Source organism: Corapipo altera, unplaced genomic scaffold (assembly GCF_003945725.1).
Source record: "Corapipo altera isolate COAL_440 unplaced genomic scaffold, ASM394572v1 22, whole genome shotgun sequence".
NCBI lineage: Eukaryota > Metazoa > Chordata > Aves > Passeriformes > Pipridae > Corapipo > Corapipo altera.
Window position 1 is genome coordinate 10131779 of NW_020884886.1, and position 23339 is coordinate 10155117.

Consider the following 23339-nt stretch of genomic DNA (forward strand, 5'->3'; position numbering starts at 1 on the left):
TTGGCTTTCTAATTTGTTTTTGTTTTGAGATTGTTCTCTGAAGAAGGGGATGATGACCCATGTTGTCAGTCTGGGAATGTTTAATTTTACCAGCTTCATGATAGTAAGTGGCTTCAAAATAAATCTGGATTCTGTTTAGAGTGGGTTAATTTTTATTACAGTTAACATGTGGTCCTACTCTGTTTCTCAGTCTCAAAATGAGCAATTGGCACTCTATCGTTTCTTAAGAGAGAGATCAAGTGTTCTTGGAGCCAGCTCATGGGACATTTGAAGCACTAGCAGCCTGTTTACTTCTCTCAAGAAGAACCATAACTCCTTAAAGTGCCTTCATGCTTAAATATCCTAAAAAGGCATATTTAAGATAAGTACTCTGATTAAGGAACTGATCAGGCTCAACTGTGTGAAATTGTACTCAGAGAAAACCTTTTTGATTTGAAAAGCTGGGCTTTCAGCTGAACAAAATGGAAGAACATTTGAGTGGGTGCTTGCAAATTGTGAACACTATATGACGTTTTCTTCTATGTAAGAATAGAACTAAGTACAAATTAAGCAAGTTGGGTGTGTTTGGAGGACCTCTTTATCAGTTTTTGATGTTTATGCTTTCTTCTAACTTAAAATACAGTATATGATGATTCTTCTAATATATGGTTGTATTTTAAGTAAATTCATATCCCTTTTTCATGGCCACTGGAATTTAATTACTAGCAGAGGTGATTCATTATGGTTGGAAGGGAAGCCTTTCTGCAGCAATTCTATATAGTCCTTTATTTCGGGGCTGAGTCCTTTAATGCCCCTGGCCATATTAATATTTTAATTGCAGGGCAAAAATTTAAAGACTGAGTATTGCGAAATTAAACCTTTTGTGATAAAACAAAGATGGAAAAATAAAATAGATTTTTTTTTAAAAGTAAAAAAAAGAATTACTTGATTTGTCTTAATAAAATATTAGTTGCATTCCAAAGTTGAAAATTATAGTTTGTGATTGACGTGGTTTAATAGTTGGTAATGAATTATTTAGTAATATTTAATACTTAGTAATTTAGTAAAGAAGAGATTTAGAAGTTTGTCTTTCTGAATTACATGAATTATTTCTAAAAGCAGCATCTCTGTTCTGGGACACTGTCTGTGAGGTGTTTGAGTTTTTTAATGTTGATTTTTTTTTCGTTTTTGTTTGTTTTGGTTTTGTTTGGGTTTTTTTTTGTTCATGGACATAGATGACAGATTTCTGTTAATTTCTGTATAATAAAACTTGACCATAATTAAGAATGCGTTGACTTGCATCTAGCCTTGGGAATCAGTTAATTATGCATCTGAGATTCCAACTATGTTGTGGTTATCTTCATTCTTCTACTTTGTAGCCTTATGGATTCCATTATTTTTGATTTTTGATTATTTTAAAATTCATAATAGAAAAGCAGAATCATGATAATCCAACTAGTATGAAATAGTAAAACAATAAATTAGTTTTTCTGTGCAAACCCTTCATTCTCTCTATTTCTGTGCTTCCTTTACATTACTTATATAAATGAGCCTTTTAATAAATTCTGTAGCAATATGAAAGCTTAATTGTCTGATAGACTAGAAGAAGCAAAAATTACTCATATGTTGCCTCAATTTGTATTTGCATTGATTAAAGTGTAGTGCACCAGTTTATGGGACTAGACACTGCATTTTTATAATGGCTATCATGGTGGGAATTCACTATCTTATTAAAGCTGAACTTTCAAAAAATGATTTCTGTATCCTTCTCCATATTCTGTTCTTTGGTGTTGGATACATCAGAATTAACGAAATAGTTAGCTCTTAGTTAATGCCAAGGTCTGTGAAAGACCAGTGTAATGATGGTTGATCATCGTGCGTTGCAGATTTTTGGAGCATTTAGCATATGACTTGTAGAAGGAAAAGAACAGAGACTTAACAGGCTGATATGGTGCAAGCCGAGCCATAAGCTGTGCACAAATCATGAGCCTTCAGTAATGAATGCAAATGAAAACATACTATTTTTGACTTGGAAATGTGCTCCACAGCGCCTGCCGTTTGTAATCAGAAGGTACATGAGCGATATATCATGTATTACATTGTCATATAAATATATCAGCTGAAATTTTTTTGCAGTGCACTTTCTTCTCTTGCAGTCCTCTTTGAATATTTTGTGTTCAGTAGTAATACTACTGACTTAGATGTTTATCTGCAATGTGATTACCATCCCTTTCTTATCTGTTTATGAAGCTATGATTCTATGACATGACAGTTCTTTTCCTTCTCCGCCACCACTCTCTGTGTAGCCCAGAGGTGCAGAAAGGAGGTTGGGAAGTGCAGTGACTTTATTTGCTATTGTAGTGACATATTACTGAGAGTAGATGATAGAAGAAAAAGTGGAAATTGTCAGTTACTGAGGTGGAAAAAACAAAGTGTCAAAACTATTCCAGCTTATTTTTGGGAATTCCTTCCTGGATAAAAAAAAGTGTTGATTTGCACACATCCCCCTTTCACTTTTTTTGGTAATAATTATTATTTTACAGTTAAATTTGATGTCTGTTACCTGGTGATTATGTGCAATGAAGTACAGGTACACAATACAGAAATTAAGCCCTTTCTTCTGCTTGGGAACATTATATTCTGGAGAGACACTAACTGATGTTTCTGGTTTGTTTTTGTTTTTTTTTCCCCACTTTAGATCCCTGCAGTTCACTCAGCCCACCATGCTTTACTGAGGAGGACCGATTCAGCCTAGAAGCTCTCCGCATGATCCATAAACAAATGGATGATGACAAAGACGGTGGTATTGAAGTAGATGAAAGTGATGAGGTACGAATAAAAAAAACTTCACTTGTGCATGGACGAGGTCTCTTTTTTCCTTCATTGTTTTGTATAGCTTCCCTTTATCTTCCAGCACTTGAGTAGTTGTTGCTGTTTTTTTAACGCAGCCCTTCCCTCAGCCAAATATGGAAGGAAAGTCTGATTTCTGTAATTGTCTGAAATGGCATATTGTTGTCCATTGTTCTAGCTTACAGGAAAGTTTTGTACGACTATGTATAAAAGCTGTTATTTTTGTGATTGGTGTAAGAAGTAGGCAAATGGTGTTGGCTTAGCTTGCAATGAGGTTGATGTGATCCATCACCTGGTATTACAGTTTCTTTGCTCAAAGTTTTCTTGCTTAAGGCATCACTGGCTTTCCTATTTGCCTTTCATCTGTTGCAAGTAGTTCATGGTGCAAAGCAATAACTTTTGCAGGCAGCAGTTTAGAAAGATTTCCGGTTTTGCTTACATTTTACAGGGAAGTAGTAATCACCTCCTGCTGTAGGCTAATGGTAGATTAAGAGCTATGAACTAAGGAAGGTTATACAGACCTGCCTGAAGTTTTTTGTGTCTGTGTTCAAATGAGTTTGGTGGGCAGGCTCCTGGTGGTCCTGGCAAAGGACATGCCCTTGCACTTAACTTTACCATCAGGATTCTCAAAATTACTAGTAGGAGTGGAAATATCTGTGTAGTTTCATTGTGTTTACTTTACATTCTGGTAGTTGTTAGGCACAAACTTGAGAAAGGAGGGAGAGTGAAGATGTCCCCTAAAAATAAGGGTATATAAGGGTATTGTCATGTGGCTCTGATACCCATTGTCACAGTAGATGAATGGGAGAAGAATCTTGCCCTTCTTTGTCATCCTTTTTTATGACATCTAGGGGAAGATTGCTCTCCCTGAATGAGTTAGGTTATGAATTATCATTTGTCAAGTTTAATATGATGCTACTTACTTTTCTATGTGCCTGTGTGCAAACAGCATCAACAGGCCCCATCCAACCTGATCTTGAGTTCTTTCAGGGATGGGACATCCACAGCTTCTCTGAGCAACCTGTTCTGGTGCCTCACTGTCCTCTGAGTAAAGAATTTATTCCTAACATGTAATCTGAATCTCTCCTATTTTAGTTTTAAACTTTTCTCTCTTGTCTTATCACTACTTGCCTGTGTAAAAAGTTGTTCTCTCTTTTTTTATACCCTCCATTTAAGTACTGAAGGTCACAATAAGCTCTCCCTGGGGCCTTCTACAGGCTGAACAATCACAGCTCTCTGTCTGTCTGCTCCAGCCTTCTGAGCATCTTGGTGGCTTCCTCTGGACTTGCTCCAACAGGTCAATGTGTTTCTTGTGCTAAGGACCCCAGAACCGGATGCAGTACTCCAGGTGGGGATCTCACAGGAGCAGAATAGAAGGGGAAAATCAATTCCCTTGACCTGCTGGCCACTTTTTGTTTGATGCAGCCCAGGATATAGTTGGCTTTCTGGATTGTGAGCACACACTGTTGGCTCACATACAGCTTTTCATCCATGAGAACCTCCCAAGTCTTTCTCTGCAGGGCTGCTCTCAGTGAGTTCTCCCAGTCAGTGCTCATGTCTGGCTTGGCCCAACCCAGGTGCAGCACGTTGCACTTGCAGGAAGTTCTCCTGGGCCTACTTCTCAGGATTGTCCAGGTCTCTCTGGATGACATCCTTTCTTTCTGTTGTGCCAACTGCACTACTCAGCTTTGGGTCATCTGTAAACTTGCTGAGGGTGCATTTGATCTCACTGTCTGTCATTGATGAAGATATCACAGAGCACTTGTCCTGACAGAAGTCCCTGATGGGCACCACTCATTACTGGCGTCCACCTGGACATGGAGCCGCTGACCTCAACTCTGGCTATGTCCATTCAGCCAGTTCCTTATCCACCGAATGGTCCACCCTTTTAATCCATCTCTCTCCAATTTGGCAAAAAGGATGTTATGTGGTATCATGCCAGAAGCCTTTCAGAAGTCTAGATAGACAACACGGGTTCGTGTTCCTTCTCTGACCGCTGCAGTCACCCTGGGGCCACCAGGTTGGTTAGACACTATTTGCCCTTAGCGAAGCAGCGCTGGCTGTCTCGAATCACATCGTTGTGTGTGCCTTAACATTGTTTCCTTGAGGATCTGCTCCAGGCACAGAGCTGAGACTCACTGTTCCTTAGTTCCCCAGTCTTCCTTTCTTTGCATTTTAAATAGGAGTGATGTTTCCCTTTTCCCAGTTAGGGATTTTGCCTGACTACCATGGCTTTTATAATATAATGGAGATAGTCTAGCTCTGTTATTGCAGAATGTTGGGTGGTTGTCATTAATGTTTGGGATAGGCACAGTCCAGTCTGAAAAATGAAACATCAGTGATGGAGTGTGATCTTCCTGATGAACTTCCCAGCACTTTGATTGATTCTCTTGACTTGTACTGCATTTGTTATACGTGGGAGCTGAGAAAGTTAGAAGAAAATACGGAAATATTTATACATTGGAAACTTTTTATTAGTATTCAGAAGATCTGTCCTGGTTTTCAGTGGACCATCTTTATATCTGACCTTAAGTTTCTTCCTGTTCCGGAGGAAGCAACAGAAGCTACTCTTAAGACCTGTTTAAGAGGCTGAAATTAGAACAGTTGATGAGGGATGCTGTTTCAGCTGGGGTAGTGACAGATGAGTGAAACTGTGTATTCAAACTACTCATTGTGCATAAAATAAGATGACTGAAATGTAGCCCTTGTTTCTGCTAGTTCATTTTAAACTATTGAAGAAATATTTAATAACCCCCTCCCTGCAAAGTAGCTCTACATATATTTTCCATGCAAATTGGTGATGAATATGTATTTGCATAGGGTGTTTTCTTCTAAGACATTAAATGCAAGTCTGAAATTAACAAGAAATGCAGTTTAATTGCAAGTTCAGCTAGTAATTTGTATGTTCTTCTTTTACTTAGTAGTGCTTTTACTGGATCTTTACAATAATCTTAAAAGATCTACATTTCAACAACATAGTTACATAGTTGTCTGATTACAGTAGGTCTGAATAAACACTAAGTATATCCTAATATACACTATTTCAGAACCAGATTTTTTTTTGTTCTGTCACAGTGGGTAGTGCTGCTTGCCTTGATTAAAAATGAGAACTGATAATTAAAAAATCTTTATTAGAAGTAAAGCTTACATGAAATGCAGGGATTTTACTTAACAGCAGGGAATGGATTTTCTGTTTTATGCTACATGGTTTTTACTTGCAAGACTCTTGGAAGAACAGCATATTGAGTATGTTGGTTAGATATTCCTCAGCTTTATATTTGGCAGGAAGAATGTTACAAAGTAGAATAACTTTCTGCTGTTTTACCAGCACTACAACACTATTACAAGTGTATATTTACACCAAGGAAGGAAGTTCTTGTAAATAAGTTATTTTGAGAGGGAATGTAAAAAGGTGAACTATTTATTTTAACTACTTTAATTTGCTAATCCAGTTAACTCCCAATGGTGATTTCAGACACTTCATCTGCACACAGTTTATTTTTCCTAATGTTTTCATGCCCTGTTTTATGTTGTAGTTTGTTTTTCCTCTGTAAAATGAAGGCTCACATAAAATCATTCTGTAGAGAAGGAGTTTTTTTAAGATATAAGAAACTTTGAACTTGTTAGAAGAAATTTCTTATTTTCTCAGAAATGATCTGATACTGGAAGCCTGTTGGACCTACTTTATATGGGCTGGAAAGAAGCTTGTATTTGACCTTGACGACATTAATGTGGGGAAACCTGATCTAAATTTTTAGCACGGGATTTAATAGTTACGGAAACACGTGAGGGATTTGTTGAAGTCTTCTAAGGAAGTTAGAGGGGCTCTAGTCTGAGCATAGACTAGTTAGATTTTTTTTCTTCTTTATTTTTTGATATGGTACAGCAGAGAAAAGGAAAAAGGAAGGATGTGAAAAAACCCCCAAACCTATGCTTATTGTTAAGGCAGTCTAATATGAATTTTTCTATCAGATCTAGGTCCTGCTATTATTACTTTATTATTAATATGTACAAGATTGCAATTGTTTAAACTGGTTTCAAGAGATATGCTGTAAATGGGTAACTGAAAGGGAGAATGTAATATTACTAACTGTGATTTTAGTTGTGTTGTGGGAGGTTATCCACCTCAGGAAGCATCTGTTGCACCACGTGAACATGACTTGTTTTAATGATGAGGAGGCACAAGAAGTAAGACAGACTTATCATATGTTCACTATTTACATAGGTTCTTCCTGTTTCCAAAGAACCTCCATATGTAGGTCCTACATGAAGTAATTTCCTCAAGGAATCTCTCTATAGTACTAGAATAAATTGACGTTTTTGAAATATTAGTATCTTACTGTGTGTCTGATGTCATACCAAGCTACTGCCACAAATTTACATCTTTGCATGGGATATTTGGGTAGGTCACTTAGTGTATTCATATTTTGTTTAACTTTTTTTAATGAGGGAATTTGCATTATTACTTAACAAAAAAACCTCCCAAAACCAAACAAACCCCACAGGAAACAAACAAACAAACAAAAGACAAAGTACAGTATGGAGAGGAAAAGACTGCAGCACTGAAAGCACTGAATGGCTTTTAACAGAATGGTCAAAGAAGTTCAAACTGCAGAGATGATATGCAGAAGTACCTGACTTAAAAATATTGTCTGGAGACAAGAATCAAATAGAATCTAGCTTTAGTTGCCTAAACCAGGGAAGATGATTGTCTTCTATACAGTGATTAAAGCAGGAAAATTAGCTAGTATGATCTGATCTGGAATAGTAATAGTAACATAGCGCTTTGGCTATAGTAACTCTACCAGGGGCAGAATGTTTGATAACCCAAGATCTTCCTTTTGAAGTGACCCTTTCTGAATGGATGGGCTCTGTGAAGATATTGTCTGAGGATTTATGTTCATATTTGCATCCATGATGCAAATAATCTGAGAGGTTCAACAAACGTGATGTCTTGAGAGAGAGCATGCTTTATTTTTTGAGAGATGAAAAAAGGTCAAAGGAAGAATCCAGAAGGAAATAGAAATTGATAAAATACAGAGGTCAAGTGTAAACAACTCAGTTAAAAATTAATAATTTATAGAACTGGGATGGGTTCAGAAGCATATGCTTCAGTATATCCTGCCTTTAGTGCTAATTTGTGATGCAAAGTTTTTTAGTAGAGGAGAATCAGTCCATGCTGCTAATACTTATTTTTATTACGTAATTAATTTGCTAGTCATATTTTTGGTTGTTTATGCATCCTTTCTTTTAGCAGTTAAAATGGTACATGCACTGGTACATCATAATCTATTTTATAAGCTTACTAAATTAAATTATTTTGCACCAGCAATACTATTTTTGGGCAACCTGGAGAAATGAAATTTAACATCTAACTTTGCAATGTGAAATTATTTTCTGAATTACTACTGAAATAGATCTGCCTATTCAATTTGTATGATGATGAACTGGTGAAAGAAGACTGTAGATATCTTTGTTCTTTATTTAGTTCCTTAAGAGATATAAAAAATGAATGAGACATGAATTACTACTTTGGACCAGAGACCTATTCGTTTGGATAATCTGCTCTGGACAGTAGTGAGCACCAAACACTTAGGGCAAAATTGCAAGAAATTCCATGACAGGAAATCTTGAAGAACTAGATGCTGAGCTGGTGTGGTGCTCCCATTTTAAGTATGTGTATTTTGGATATTAGGAGCATAAAGTGTGAAGTGAAAAAACATTTTGAGAATTTAACATTAAACTTGGAATGATGCTAATTGAATAGCCCTTCCGTCTTATTGAACAAAAGCAAATTCTTGTGCAAAATTTGTCTTTCTTTTGATCTTGGGGGGAGTAAAGATTTAGCAGAAGATTTTGAAGAGGAGGGAGTACTGCTGTGTATGATATAACAGATGATATAGTTCAGAAGCTTGATTTCCATTTCTTTAGTGCATCTTAGGCCCTGGTTAAACTTCAGGAGCCTACCTCAGGTGTTATTTCAGCTGAGAGAGGTTCTGCTGTAGACCAAGTTCTTAGTTCATTTTGTTCTCTGCAAATATGCTCTTATTAAGATGTTAAATGTCCTTTAAAGTCCCCTTACTATTCTGGTTTTGTCCTTGTCATTTGTATAATAAAGGTCCTTAAACTGGTGTTCATATTTCTGTAAACTACTTTATATTTCAGTGTCAGCTGGTTAGGCAAAATTCTGCATATGGAGAAATACCTGCTGCAGTGGTTCACAAACTGAAAACATTAGAACTGTTCTTTTCATGATACTGGGATGGCTCTTGAGCATGTTTTACATCTCACTGTACAAGAACATTCTGTTACAAACGCTGATCATTCAAATAAGTATTTTGAACTTCCTAACCAGTGTCTCAAACCTTTTTCCCCAAAGCTATTTGGTTACTCTAATTCCCTTAATTTATTGTGAGTCTCTTAATAGAGGCCTTTTGTGCATTAATTTTTTTTCGTTCAACTGCTAATGAATTTGTCCCCAGGCAAGAGTGTCTTTTAGTCTCCCGAAGTTTTGTGAGTAATTCTGAATGTGTCTACACAGTTTGTTTTTTCAGAGCAAGATAAGGAGCCAGGACTTGTCTGAAAACATTATGAGCGTGTTAGTTGACAGCTAACTTGTGCTAAGTCCTGTAGAGAAGCAGTGTGTGTTATCATGGGTACAGTTGCATGGAAACCTATTCCAACGTGATTTGGATCAGACCTACCTCATGCCTTGCCTCCTTGGAGGTACTTAAGCTAATAATATGTAGCTGTCTGCACCTGTTTATGTAGCACTGCAGGCATTTAGTCCTGCTACAATGGAATGCCCCCTTGGAAATTCTTTGGCTTTGAAGGGTTGCAAAGTTTACTTTGCAGTAGAATAGCTACAGTTTGTTTTGAGCTGCAATAAGTTTTTTTCCTTAGAATGTGTAGATTACTTAAGGTATACTTGGTAGAACTTTCCTTATTATGTCCTACGTTTTTCTAGTAATGTTTTTATTATGCTCGAATACATTTTCTTATTTTACTGTGTAACACCTTTAGAAGCCACTTCTGTAGGGTAGGCAGTTGCAAAAGCTGTCATACCTGAATTATAGTATGTTGCCTTTTAAAAGCACATTTGCCATTATAATGTATTCAGTACATGTGAAATTGCAATAGCTGCAACAAGTCTGGTTGCAATAGATGAGAAGGCTGTCTAGCAATGACTTGGGTGTATCTGAAGGTTTATAGGAAATCTGAAGGGTTATAGAACTGAAGTTGTAACTTTTGCAGGTTTCCCTTTGAATCAAGGAATAAAACTGAAGGAAATAACACTACTTGAGGAATAGAGTAATACTTAGGCAGGAAATATTATGAATTACTCTTAAAATAAACTTGTCAGTTAGAGGGTCTATTTTATGTTGATGAAACTGAAAATCATGAACTTCAGCCTTCACCCAGAACAAAATATAAACAGCGTATGAATGCTTCCTGCTGCAGTTAGTGAGTGTGGTTAATTTTACTTTTCTGCTGGCATTTGCAAAAATATGCAATTTCTCATTTGCTCTTCAAGGAATGTCTCTTACAGCTTCCATATTTTAACTTAAGTTTGTAAGCACTCTCTCTGATACCAGTCAAACTTGTATTGGATTTTGGGGTGTCTTTTTACCTCTTTTACAATGGTCAGATTTTTTTTTTTTTTGGTGGTTCTTGCTTCAGGTTGATCTTTGTTTATGAGTTGACTGGATTTTGGTGAAAGTTACAGTACTAGAGGCTTTCTGAAGAGGAAGGAAGATGGCATGTGCCTGACTCTGGAACTTCTCCAGGGCTCCACAAGTCCTGTCCCCTCCAGGCAGGCAGAAGTTTCCTCTCTAGCTATTACACTGCCAAACCTTGGACTTTAGGATGTTGATCTTTGTAGAGGTATGGTTGTTATGGAGTTTTGGGATCAAGACTCCATTTCAAGTCTAGGTGTGGTGTTTTTTTTACTGTCTACTTGTTTTTGAAGTAACTACAAAATCATTGACAAATGATTTTTTTTTTGTTTCTCACAGAGTTTTTAGGTAGCTTATCTATTGCTTTCTTGGTTTCAACTTTGTAGTCTTAAAAGGACTTCTCCTTCCTGAGTAATTATGTTGGCTAAGATAATCCCTAGATGTGTTTTTGTTAGAGCTTATTCTTTTAACCTCCCTATTTAGAGTTATTTTTCTAACCTTTTCTTTGTATACTTAATGACCAGGGCAACAGAAGAGAGATTAGCTGCCATGACAAGGAACAGAAAAATCCTCTTTTTACTAGAGTTGTTCTGTTTTTGTCTTTCTTCAATTTAGGACACGGTTCTTTTTCATGAAGAAGCACTTCCATATTAGGCCAGTTTAAAAACAAAGATCCTTTTAACTAAAGAAAGACATTTGATGTTGTTATATACCTCCTCTTTAGTAAATGCATTCATTCTTGGAAACACAATGACCTCTTTCTAGCTATGTGTACTCTTAACTTTAGTGCTGGGACCATGTGGTGCCAGAGAACTTTGTTGAGGAAGCCATCGTGATTATTTTCACAGATCTGGGGGCAGCGTGGGTAGGACAGAACAGAAGAGGGGCTTTTCACTTGGAAGAAGTTCTCATGGGTGTAGAACTGTAGAACCTCTCCCCCTGAGCAATAACTCTACTGGTTACTGACTGCAAGCTGCTCACAAGTCGTGAGTGCTGACAGTCCCTTTTTAAAGAAGGACGTTAGTCAAATCCGTCTGTCCGTGTAAACGAGGTCCACTATCGCCCTCTCCTCCCGGGAAATGCCGTGTTGCGGGCTTGGATCCGTGCTTCCCGTGCCGCTGTGGGCGCGGGAACGCGGGGGCTGCTGCGCCCTCTGCGGGCGGCTCCGGGCCCCTCACGCTGCTGCCGGCGCTGCTCGTCCGGGTGCCGAGGCAGCCGGTGTCCGTCCCGTGTTTAAATCGCAGTGCTCTCTTAGAGTTCCTTGTAGTGCTTAGTTTGGGGTGAGATGTAACACCTCGAAGCTTTTCTGTTTGTCATTTGGCATCTTCCTTCTCTCCTTTACTTCTGACCACGTATGTGGCATTGTTAACAGCAATTCAGATTTTCCTTGACAGCACCTCCAACTACGCAAGTGTTCTCATCCTTCAGTATTTTACAGCCTTTGCTGACAACTAGCAGTAAAGATAGGAGCAAGTTTGTACAAACAAAACTGATCTGAGTTTGAAGATCTGAGAAGATGCAAAATGGGCTTAAGCCTGTACATGCAACATATGTACAGGTATGCGTTCTGTTCCTCTTCAGAAACGCCATCACCCTACAACAACAATTTGTTTTTAAAACAAATGTCCATACCTGACATTTGGAGTCACCAAGGACAGTCTTATCATCAGTCACTAAAAAGCTGAAGAGTGTTACCATTTACCTTAACCCTCGCATGAAGAGAGACAATCTTTACAGGGAGGGGCATAGAATATATTTTTTTGCTGAATTTTTAGTATATTTTTTCCAAGTTCACAAAAGATATGCTGGGGATGTCAGCTGATAATAGGTACTTGCAGTCTGGAGGGAAAAGGTGAGGTGGGCAAACATCAATTCTTTCCTGATGTTCCAGATGTAAGACTACTTTAATCTGGAAAGGCTTACAGACATAAGTGGATAAGAATATTATTTTGCTTGTTTTCTTACTGTTTAGTTCCTGCTTTTCAGTTTACCCTTTAATAAACATGGTATGGGAATGAATAAGATAATCCATCTTTGGTTGAACATTGAATGATATTTTTAGAATTTTCCAACTTCATGGTAGTAACGCCGATGTGGGAAGGTTTCAGAGTTCCTGCTTGGACTATGGAATATGCAGCAGATATTTCTACATTTGCATACATTTACAGCATACAGTTCTGTGTTTATTAAACATTTTTACTGCTGCTGATCCGTAATGTTTCAGAAGTTCTGTAATAGCCCTTGCCCAACAGGCTGCTCTTTTCAGTTCTCATATGTTTCGTAAATTTCTCCCATATTTCTCATGGATGTGCATGTTTGTGCATATATATTTTTTTGTATCTGAATTTATGCCATTCACATGGGGAAGAGGAGTTGAAAATGCAATTTTCCCTTACTAAAAAGCTTGCGTATTTCTGCTCTCATACTCTATATCTTGTTATAAAGAGTTAATGTTATGCTTTAGCATTGGCTACTTTTCAGTCTCTCCTGCAGGAAGCTCTGCACATAAATTATTACTTGGACTAAATTTTAAGGATTGGGCTCTTCTGCAATGCATCACTAACTTGGCCTTCTTCCTCCCTTCTGCTTGAAGTGGTGATGACATATGACCAGCCACATAGAAAAGCTGGTTTTTACTTAACTGTTATGTCTATCTGTAGCTGGTTTTGTTTGAGCAACTTCATCCTTCAGGAACTGAAGAAAACAAGCTCTCTACTGTGGAAGATTACTTAGTTTTCTGGTACTGTTTGTACCAAATGTAAGTTATCTGATACGAATACTAAGGTCTTCACCCATGGAGACTGCTCATACTGTGATTTTAGGGACTGATACCAATACAGGGTTTCCACTATTAGTGGGAGGTTTTTTGCCAACCACTATTCCAACTTTTCTAGACCTGTATGAAATAAAAATAGAATGGGTTTTACAGTTCCATGGGGGGTTTTTGTGCATGTATTTGGAGAACCTGTTTGTAGTGACTTGTGAAACACTAGTACAACACTGCTGTCATAAAATCATAGAATGCTTTGGGTTGGAAGGGACCTTAAAGATCATTTAGTCTCAATCTCCGTGTTGTAGGCAGGGACACCTTCCAGTAGATCAGATTGTTCAAAGCCCCATTCAACCTGGCCTCAAATACTTCCAGGGATGGGACATTCACAGCTTCACTGGGAAACCTGTTCCAGTGCCTCACCACCCATTATGTTTGGCGTGATTGCATGAACTTCTTATATCATGTTTACTAAAAGGCTTCCTGTTAATTACTGAGAATGAAGCAGCTTTATATAATGCATCTGTACTTGGAGTGTAACCACTGAGGAATGATTAATGAGAAGAAAATTGGCCCTCTGATGGATTCTGTTGTTTGATTTGATGAAATAAAGTCAAATTTTTGTTGTCTAATTAAAAGACTTTACTAATACTTAGTCAACAGTTTACTTTCATCCTCAAGCAGTTGCATTTAAGTGGTGTAGCAGGATTCAAGGATTACTCATCCATAAAGGACTGATGCACTTTCAAATCTTACATGGTCTTATTTTCAAGTAGACAAAGTTGGTTAAATGTCTTCAGAGTACAGAAGTATGCAGTATGACTTGTGTGGTGCATTCTTGTAATCACTGTAAATCTAAGGCATACTAAAAATGTTGTTAAATCTAGTATACTAGCAACTTGAACCTTCAGTTTTTCTAGGATATAATCATGGTGAAAAACGAATCTTATAAGAGATTTCTGATAATGTGCTTTCTGAGTCTTTTTAGAGAACTTAGATGAATTCTGTGTTGCTCACATGGGGAAGAGATAGCAAAGAACTCTTGTCTACCTGATTTCCTTCTAGTTTCTGTTCAGAAATTGTTATTTTGGCATTTAAGATGACGTTTTTCCTTTTTCTTCAGTTTCTAAGGGAAGATATGCAGTACAAGGATGCCTCTAATAAACATAGTCACCTGCACAGAGAAGACAAACATATCACCATTGAGGATCTGTGGAAACGCTGGAAGACATCTGAAGGTAGGTAAAGAAGTATAGCTAAAAATGATGATGGTTACTGACAGAGACATAAGTCAAGAATTTTTCCACCAAGTATAGACTAGTAAATTAATGACTTGAAGCATCTTCATTAATCCATTTTGATACTTTTATTTATAGGCACATGTAAACCTGACTAAGAACTTATTTAGTACAGCTAGTGTTAATTTTCTCTGCGTGTCCTTGGTGCATTGTAAGTAAACTAACATAGCTTACACACTTATCTGTATAAGGTTCTAATTTATCAAGGTGACTGGTGCAAGTGCTGAATTCCAGATTAGCATATTTTTAATTTAATAAACCCTAAGGGTTGCTCTCAAGCTATTTTTAAATATTTATTGCATGTTGTATTGAGTTGAAAGTTCAGTGTACTTCTACTTCAATGTAAATTTTATTTAGGTTATGAAGAGCTAGAATTCTTAGTCCAAAGCATTTTTGAAAATCCTTTTAAACTTGAGGCACAGTAAAATGGACTGACAACACCTCTAGCCCTCCCTCATGCTGTTTTAAATGAAATAAGTTGAGCCAAATATTCCAAGTATCAAAAGACAGTATTTAATGTACAGTACAGTGTTCGTTGCCAAATATGTTCCAGGATATAGTGATTTAAAAAAAATTCCAGATATCTAGAATGTTAGAATTGTTAGGAGAAAAATACTTAACTTTTTTTTTCCCTCACACCATTCTGAAGGTGTTGTGCTGTCCTGGTTCTGGCCAGAACAGGGTTAATTTTTTGCAGCAGCTGGGAGGGTGTGTGGCTATGTTGTCCATATGCCCTAACATTGTTGCTGGGGGATGGGAAAGGAGCTCTGTCTCTCTTCTGGGGAGAAGGGGTTCCTTCTATGAGAAATGTGGGGGATGGACCCATATTTGTTTACTGTGGGGGGGCTTTCTGTGTAAATAGTTTCTTTTTCTTATACCTTTTGTTATTAATATTGTTGCTGTTACTGTTAGTTTTCTTATTTCATTGCCTCTTACAGTAAATTGTTCTTATCTCAACCTCTGGCTTTCCTTTTTGTGCCTTCAATTGGAGCTGTAGGGGAAACCAAGAACTATATATGGGAATACCATTCCTAAACTAGGACATGTGCTAATGGTGCACGTAGAGAGATCTAAAAGTTGGTATTGGTCAAACAACTAGAAGTAGGAACAAGAGAGGAATGGAGCTAGGAACCTGCCATTGTTCATTCTGCTTATGTAGGAAGTCATTTAAGTGCAGTCTGAAGTAAGAGGTGTTTGCTATGTTTTAACTAGTGATTTTTAACCTCATCTCTTCAGATATTCTGTAAAGACTTATTTGTTGAAATTCTTGTTCTATGAAAGTATTACAACTGAATTATCAGAAAAAATTATCTCCCCATAATTGTTGATTTAACTCATGAGTAACTCTTCAAAAATGTAGGCTATAATGATCCCAAAAGTATCTAATTTGTCTATTGCATATATCTTTATTTCATGTTTCTTGAATATAGTGAGTAGTGTGAGTAAGACTCAAAAGACTTTGAGAGGAATGTCATGTTTCATAGTGTCTGCATATAGTGGCTTTACTGGGCATGCTGTTGAGGGAGCTTAAGTTGCACCACAGGGAGACCTTTAGAATGAGACTCCTGAGCTGTGTTACCAGTGCTGTGCTGACTGTTAGAAAGCAGGAAGCCCCTCAGAAAATGAACTACCTTCATTTGATTTTAGGTGACATGGAAAATACTGTTTGTCCTTTCTAAATGTTTTAGGAATTTTGATTGATTTGTTTTCTTATGTGCTGCTGTTTTATAGTGCCAGTTTAATGCAATTTGACAACATTAAACAAGAGGAGGGAAGGTAGTGTAAATGACAGTATCAGTAATTTGAAACTTTTAAGTACTCTATTGAGACTGTGTGAGAATTACAAGCTCTAAACAGTGCTCTTGACAGTGTATGCAGAAGCATCTTATGGATCTATTGCTGCCTAGTTTATGCTGAGTAGAATTGCACATTCCTTGCCTTAAAGCTTACTTTATGTGAATGTTTGTCTTAAGTATTTGTCAAATACCTTAAAGGTGCTTTCTGTTTAAGATATTGGTGATGCAAGACAGATAAGATTTGAGGGAAGAAAGTGAAAACGTGCCATTGCTGTTTGGTGTCTCTTTTTAGCATTAAGGAAAACAGAGTTTCCTTTTAAGTAATTGCTTCAGAAGAATCTTATACAGTGAGTAGAACCCTGAGGATTGGCTCCATTCAAAGCTTTAAAAATTGCATAATAAAAGAAGGAGCTTCAGAATATTGCTTTTTAATATTCCTGACGCTGGGCAGGCTTTTGGTGTCCCTGCCTGGTGCAGAATCTTCAAGGCATAGTCTATGCTGGTGCAAATTAAAGGAATTTCAAGGCTGCTGTAGGTTTTACCTGCATGGAAGGAATCATATCATAACTTGAATCAGCATCCAGCATTTTGTTGCTGCGTTGCCACAGTTTAAATGAGTCCTTGAGTACAAAACAAGACTTTAATTTAATTTAGTTTAGTTTAGTTATGATATGCTTTTTGTGACCTTTGAAATTTTCTAATCTCCTAGTCTGATTCTACAGAGTGCTCTATTTAGAGGAGTGACTATGAACTAGCACACCTGTTTAAAACAGAAAACACTGCTCTCTGAGTCATCTGACTTACTGTGTGTTACTGCTCTTTAAATGTAAATGCCAGTATATGCTTGTTGTATTCTTTGACTGCCTTGTCTTCTAACTAAGCAGTACATGCACTACAGAGCCTTTCACTTTTCAAAAGTAATAAGCTTAGTAGCTACTGATAGGTTAAAATCAAAGGAGCATCTTCAGTTTTTTTTCTACAAGAGCCTTGAAGAGGTAGAGGTTTTGAGTGCAGACAAGGGGACAGATGAGCATTTGTTTTGATGTCTTAGTACCAGTCTCTGTACAACTGTCTTTGAAAGTTCTCTCACTCAAAGGTGCCTGCCCTCTCTTTTTGCCCCTGCGATGGGCCAGGATCATACGAATTTTCTGTCTGTGCAAGGTGGGTGGGTAGGTATTTAGACTCGGTAGCAAGAGAGACTGTAAAATCAGTGCAGGGCCTTCAGCTGGGTGGTTCTCTGACATATCTCTGAGTAGGCTATAGTGCTGCATTCTTGGTGATGTAGCAGTGTCCCTTGGGACTTGATTTTGTAATAAAGTAAATCTGTCATGATCAAACCTGGAGTTCATGAATGGCCAGCTATTGTCAGACTAATTTAAATCCTACCAAACCTACTTGTTACAAACTGCCTAAGAAAAAAGTAACTTTTTTTACCATTATGGCATATTTGAACTTTAATGTATAGTATGTCCTGCAGACTACCCTATAATACAAAAAACCTTCTCCCTTGCATTGTATTTGTACCTTTTTGTTTTCTTTAACTCTCTTTCCTTCTCTGTGAAAAACAGATGGTGAACTAAAGTCTGGTACCTTATTGATTAGGGTAAAAAGATTAAAAAATGGTTTTATGTTTGTATGTGTGATCATCTGTTGTATTCTAATTTACTGTTGCACAAGTATTGCAGCAACTGGGACTAAACTGTGTGCCACAAAGGTGTTATGGTTGCCTTGCACTTTAATCGTTTGGTTTCTCAGGTTTTAAATATCTGGAGGTTAGAAATGTATGCAAGCAGGGGTCGGCTAAGGATGAGTTACATAATACTGTGTACTGCTGATGTTACTGTTGAAGGTCCTAAAAACTAAGTTTTGAATGCTTTTGTATGCTTGATACAGAACAATCTTGTGGTCACCTGTTCTCAACTTTAAGCCTAATGTATGGCTGTCATTCACTCCTTGCCATGAAATACTCCTATAAAATGTAATTTGATTTCTGAAAGGAGTAGGAGGCCCATAAGAGTACTGAGACTGACACTGCAATGTTATTTTACTTCAAGCCTCCCTACCTGGAAGCATGTGCTATGTGATAAATGTTAAAAAATGATCTTCTAATCGGCCATTAATGTGGGTTAGCAAGGACCAACTTCCAGACAGAGCCAGTTTAAAGCTCCTTTGGCTGCCTTCATCTTCAGCATGTTGATAGGGCAGTTAAAAAAAAGTAGGAAAAAACCCAACCCAATAACTTGTGATCTGAAATAGAACAGCTGATGCAACTCTAGAGACTGAGTGCTGCTCTGAGGTGTAAACACTAGTGTAGCTTCTACACCTGCCTTCCCAAGGCATGTTCTTGGCATCCTCTCTCTCAAGATATCTGTTTGTGAAAAGAGGTGTGAGAAGGAAGGATGTTATAATTACTCTGTAATACTGTATGCATTTAACTTGGAGTAATTGTGACTTGCTACTCCACTGTCTGAAGCACTGTATTCTTTTTTGGTGACTAAATTAAGAATAAGTTACAACCCCACCTAATTAGTAGGAGTTGGCACATTATAACTGGCAGTGCTGATTAAGATGAGTTTCAACTGGCCTGCTTGCCCTTCAGTACACCTGGTGTATATCACACTTGCCTTGTATCGTGTTTCAGTGGGCTGGAACAGCTTCTATTGAAGAAAGGCCAGTTTGCTTTTTGGTACTGTATGCTGTTGTAGAATAAACAAATATGTGTTTCATAAGGTTTTATTTGAGATAAGTGAAGCAATACTTTTTACCAACATACAGCATATAGAAGATACCAACAAAAAGAAACTGAATGTTTTCACTGACAGAGTCGGAAAGGGAGAACAGAGTAGTTTAGTCTGAGTCAACCTGGAAAATTTGGGGATTTGCAGACACCTACAGTGAACTTCTGTGAATGAAGTATTAGTTTACATAATAAATCTAAATTTCTTGTAAAATACGTGCATGAGCAGAGATTCAGACTGTGAAATCTCAGAATAAGAGATGACTATGTATTGATAACTTAAATGATGAGTGGTCATTTAAAAGGACACAACATAATCAAAGAAGTAATTGATATTAATTTTTAGGTAAACAGGTAACAGTGTAAGAATACAGGAAGTACAAGTTCTGATTCTGTTTTTGGATAGACCTTAGTTGCTTCATTTTACAGTCTCTGTACTAATGGAATTATCTGATAGATAATGAATAATAAAGTTTTCCTGAATATAACTGATTTGTTTGGGAAAATATCCTTTATATTCTATGAAGACAACATCACACCAGTCTAGGCAGTAGAAAAGATATGATTGGCTCTATGGTAAACCACTTAAATATGTACCTAATTTCTTACAAAATAATATGTTCGAAATTACTACTTGTAAAAAACCTACAAATTTATGTAAAATTTGATGGAGTGTCTACAAAATACTTTCAGCAACAGAAGTGAAACGTCTCAATGGTATTTTTTTCCCTTCCCCAAGATTTATTAACTCAGCGAATTGTGTGGCTTCTGAAATTGCATGTTCTGTCCTGTCAGTGATAGTCTGTAGTGTGTAGTGGCTATTTTAGGTAGGGTTTTTTCACATGTCACATCAAAGCAATGCTTTTGCTTTGGATCAGTCTCTGAACGTATTTCTAGAATGCAGTTAAGATGATATTTTTCTGGATTATTTTACCACCCTTTTGAGACTTATAATGACCAGTCTTGAATGACTTTGAATGACATGTAAGTCTGATTGCTTATTATTCACAAAAGAGTTAAGAATCTTTGCAATGGGAACACAATCTGTTTACAAACAGAGCCCAGACATTTTGCATAAAATCTTAGAGTAATATGATAAAACTGTTTCAAATCAATACCTGATTGTGGCTCAGAAGGAGAGAAGGAAATGGGACAGTACGCTGGGATGGTTGTGTAGGCATTCATATGGATAGAAAACAAGTGGTTTGTACTGCAGGTTTGTTTCTTAAAGCTATAAGTGGGTCTGTGGAATGTGTTCTGTCTCTGGTTTTCTGGAACGATGAAAATCTAAAATGTTTGAGCTTATTTTTCAGCTATGCTAGTGTAGACAAGAGGTCTAGAAGTCCTTATTTCAGTTTCAGTGTGAAGTGAAATATGAATTTGAACTCACAAAAACTTCCGTTGCCTGCAGCTTTACCAGTCAAGCTTTTAGCAGCTCTTTTGAAAGGGTCATTGTCAAAATTCACCACTGAGAATGTGTCTTTATGATAAGGTTTCTACAGAAACCTCTGCCTAGCATTGTCACATGCAAGTAGTTCTAGGTAGAGAAATATTAAAAAAAAATTAAAATTTTTTTGTGTGAATTGTCTTAAAAAGGAGGCTGTCACAGTTTCTTTCATGTGTAGACAAACTTTTGCAGAGTCATAAATGGAGCGAACAATTTCCCTTCCATTTTGTCAGTGTGAAGCTTTAAGCTGTAGCAGGTGGCCTGTAATGACCACAATGTGATCTCCCCCCCTTTTTTAAAATCTCTGGGTAGGATTTTCTTAGAGCATTTGTAGGTATGAAAGTTTATATAGACTATTGATGTTACAGAGGAAAACTGTTAATTATTCTCTACATACTTAAATAATTATTCTTAGTGGAAGTATTTTTGCATTTAAACCTGCTTTTCTGGGCAGGTTTGAGAGAGGTTTAAATGTTTTCCTGTTATATTATTACTGTCTTTTGGTGTTTTCTTTCAGTCTCCTCTATTCATCTCTCATCGGCTCCCATTTTGTGGTTGGTAGGCATGAGCCTGTAAGAAAATTCTTGTGAAAACAAGTTCTTAAGCCACCATCCAGCGAAAGATCTTGGTGTGTTGCCTCAAATGAGTACATCACCAGCTGGTGTGTGTTTAGTTCTGCAAGGGTAGCAAGGACAAAGGGATTGAGGCTGAGATCAGTTTAAGTAGATCAAAGTCACAAGAGATCACAAATTGCTGTCCTGATTTAAACTAAAGCAAGAGACTAAATTATTCTGTGGAATTTTTAATAAAGAAATGTTTCTATTCGTTCCATGCTTGTTTTTTTTTTTATAGTTTGCCTAAGCTTTTACTGAGAAGCATATAATGAAAAAGGCAAAATGCCAGAAACACCTTAGTGCTAATTTTTCTGCAATTATATTTGACTAAACTCTCTTGGTCATTGTAGCCTACTTGTCTACTGCTTGTCTTCTATGTCTTGCTGTTAAATTTTACAAAAATGTAAGATAATTAAACTGAATTTTTCTTTCAGTTCATAACTGGACGCAAGAGGACACTCTTCAGTGGCTTTCAGAATTTGTTGAACTGCCACAATATGAAAAGAATTTCAGAGAGAGCAATGTCAATGGAACAACACTTCCTAGGTGAATGTTTATTTGGGATTAGTTTCAAATAATTCCTTGTAGGTTTCTCTTTTAGTCTGTGTGTGGGAACAACGATGTGAACCTAAAGTCTAACAAGATACGGTCAAATGCTAGAAAAGAAAAACATCCTTGCAGTTTTGAAGAAGTGGCTGCATTTTTTTTCCTGCCAAAATATTTTAAAATATGACTTTCATAAAAGTTTTGTTTCTTGCTGTGGAAGCTTTTATCAAAGGTCACATAACTCTGTGTGGTAGCAAACTTTCTTTTGAACATCTTCCAGTCTATTGTATGGGTATATGTAACAACCTATCTGTAGAACCCGTTTCCTGGAGTGTGACTACCACATCTGAGCATGTTGCATGTATTACAGAGTTGGTGTCACAAGTCTGCAAATATATCTTTACCTTTAACTTTGCAAAATGTATTTATTTCACGATTTTTCCAGAAAGAAAAGGTAAATGATTTTATGTTCCTTTTTACCACGTTGTGATATACTTTTTTTTCCAACCATACTGTCGTATTATATTTCTCACTCTTAATTGCTTATCTGTAATCTGTAGAACTATGAGAAATATTGTGGATGTCTTTTTTTTTCATAGACTGATTCTGAGTATAATTTATGGTATAGGTAATGTTTTGTCTTATCATTAACAGGATAGCAGTAAATGAACATGCTTTCATGATCTCTCACTTGAAAATAATTGACCGGAGCCATAGACAGAAGCTTCAGCTTAAAGCCTTGGATGTGGTTTTATTTGGACCTCTTACTCGTTAGTAACTTCTTGGAGTTTTTTCTAATCTCTTAATTATAAGAATTCAACAGACCATATTTTCAATGACACTTGATACTGTAGATAGCACAGCTTATCTATGTTGTGGATGTACTGATGGATTGCTTGGCAAGTGTTGTGGAAGTCTGCAGTGAATTAAAAAAGATTGTTGAGGTGCTGTGACCAGGACAAAGGTTCACTTCTGTATATAAGATCATGTAGATATTTTAGTATAACCCCACTTCCAAAATGAAGTTGGCTTTTGTGTCACAAGAAGTGTCCTCTAAATGTTTTTGACTGTTTAAATTACAGTTACAGCTAGTGTTACATTCACTTCCCGGTTAGCTTGGACAGTGCAGCTGGGATGCTGAAATGAGAGGGTATGACCTTCCCCAAAAAGAAAAAAGGAGAGGGTGGTGCAAATCCAATAACTGCATCTTTTGTGCAGAGTTGAATTTAAGTGTGGTTTAACTCAGTGAAGCAGTTCCCCATCTGACCTCTTTTTACCATATGCAGACATGACTATACCACATCACCAATGCTCTGCATTCTTGCTTGTACACAGCTACAGATTTGTTGTGGTGCTGTGCATGGCCGGTGTTCCTGAATCAGTCAGGCCAGATCTGATCTGGGGATTTTTAGGGGGGGAAAAAAAGCACTTTGTATTTGTATTATACCTTTAATGCTAGCAGAAAGTCTTACAAAAGTTCAAATGACTAAAATTATACTAACAAAGATGTGCACGTGAATCTTGGATATGATAATTTGACCATCCAAGTTTTGCTTTTAAGAAGGGCTGCTGTTAGCCACTCACCATTTTAAAATGTACTTTATTTTTTCCAAGTGCATTTTTAAC

The 23339-nt window shown here is 37.1% G+C and overlaps 1 protein-coding gene across 3 annotated transcripts in view; it reads left to right on the forward strand.

Annotated features, from left to right (window-relative positions):
* STIM2 (stromal interaction molecule 2) overlaps window positions 1-23339 on the forward strand; it is a 65172-nt gene that overhangs the window by 32815 nt on the left and 9018 nt on the right. For all 3 annotated transcript variants that reach the window (XM_027642746.1, XM_027642745.1, XM_027642744.1), the window contains exons 2-5: window positions 2678-2808; window positions 14399-14513; window positions 21602-21713; window positions 22368-22483. In XM_027642746.1, the coding sequence (XP_027498547.1) occupies window positions 2746-2808; window positions 14399-14513; window positions 21602-21713; window positions 22368-22483 (406 nt within the window). In that variant the 5' untranslated portion in view covers window positions 2678-2745. The remainder of the gene's footprint in view (window positions 1-2677; window positions 2809-14398; window positions 14514-21601; window positions 21714-22367; window positions 22484-23339) is intronic.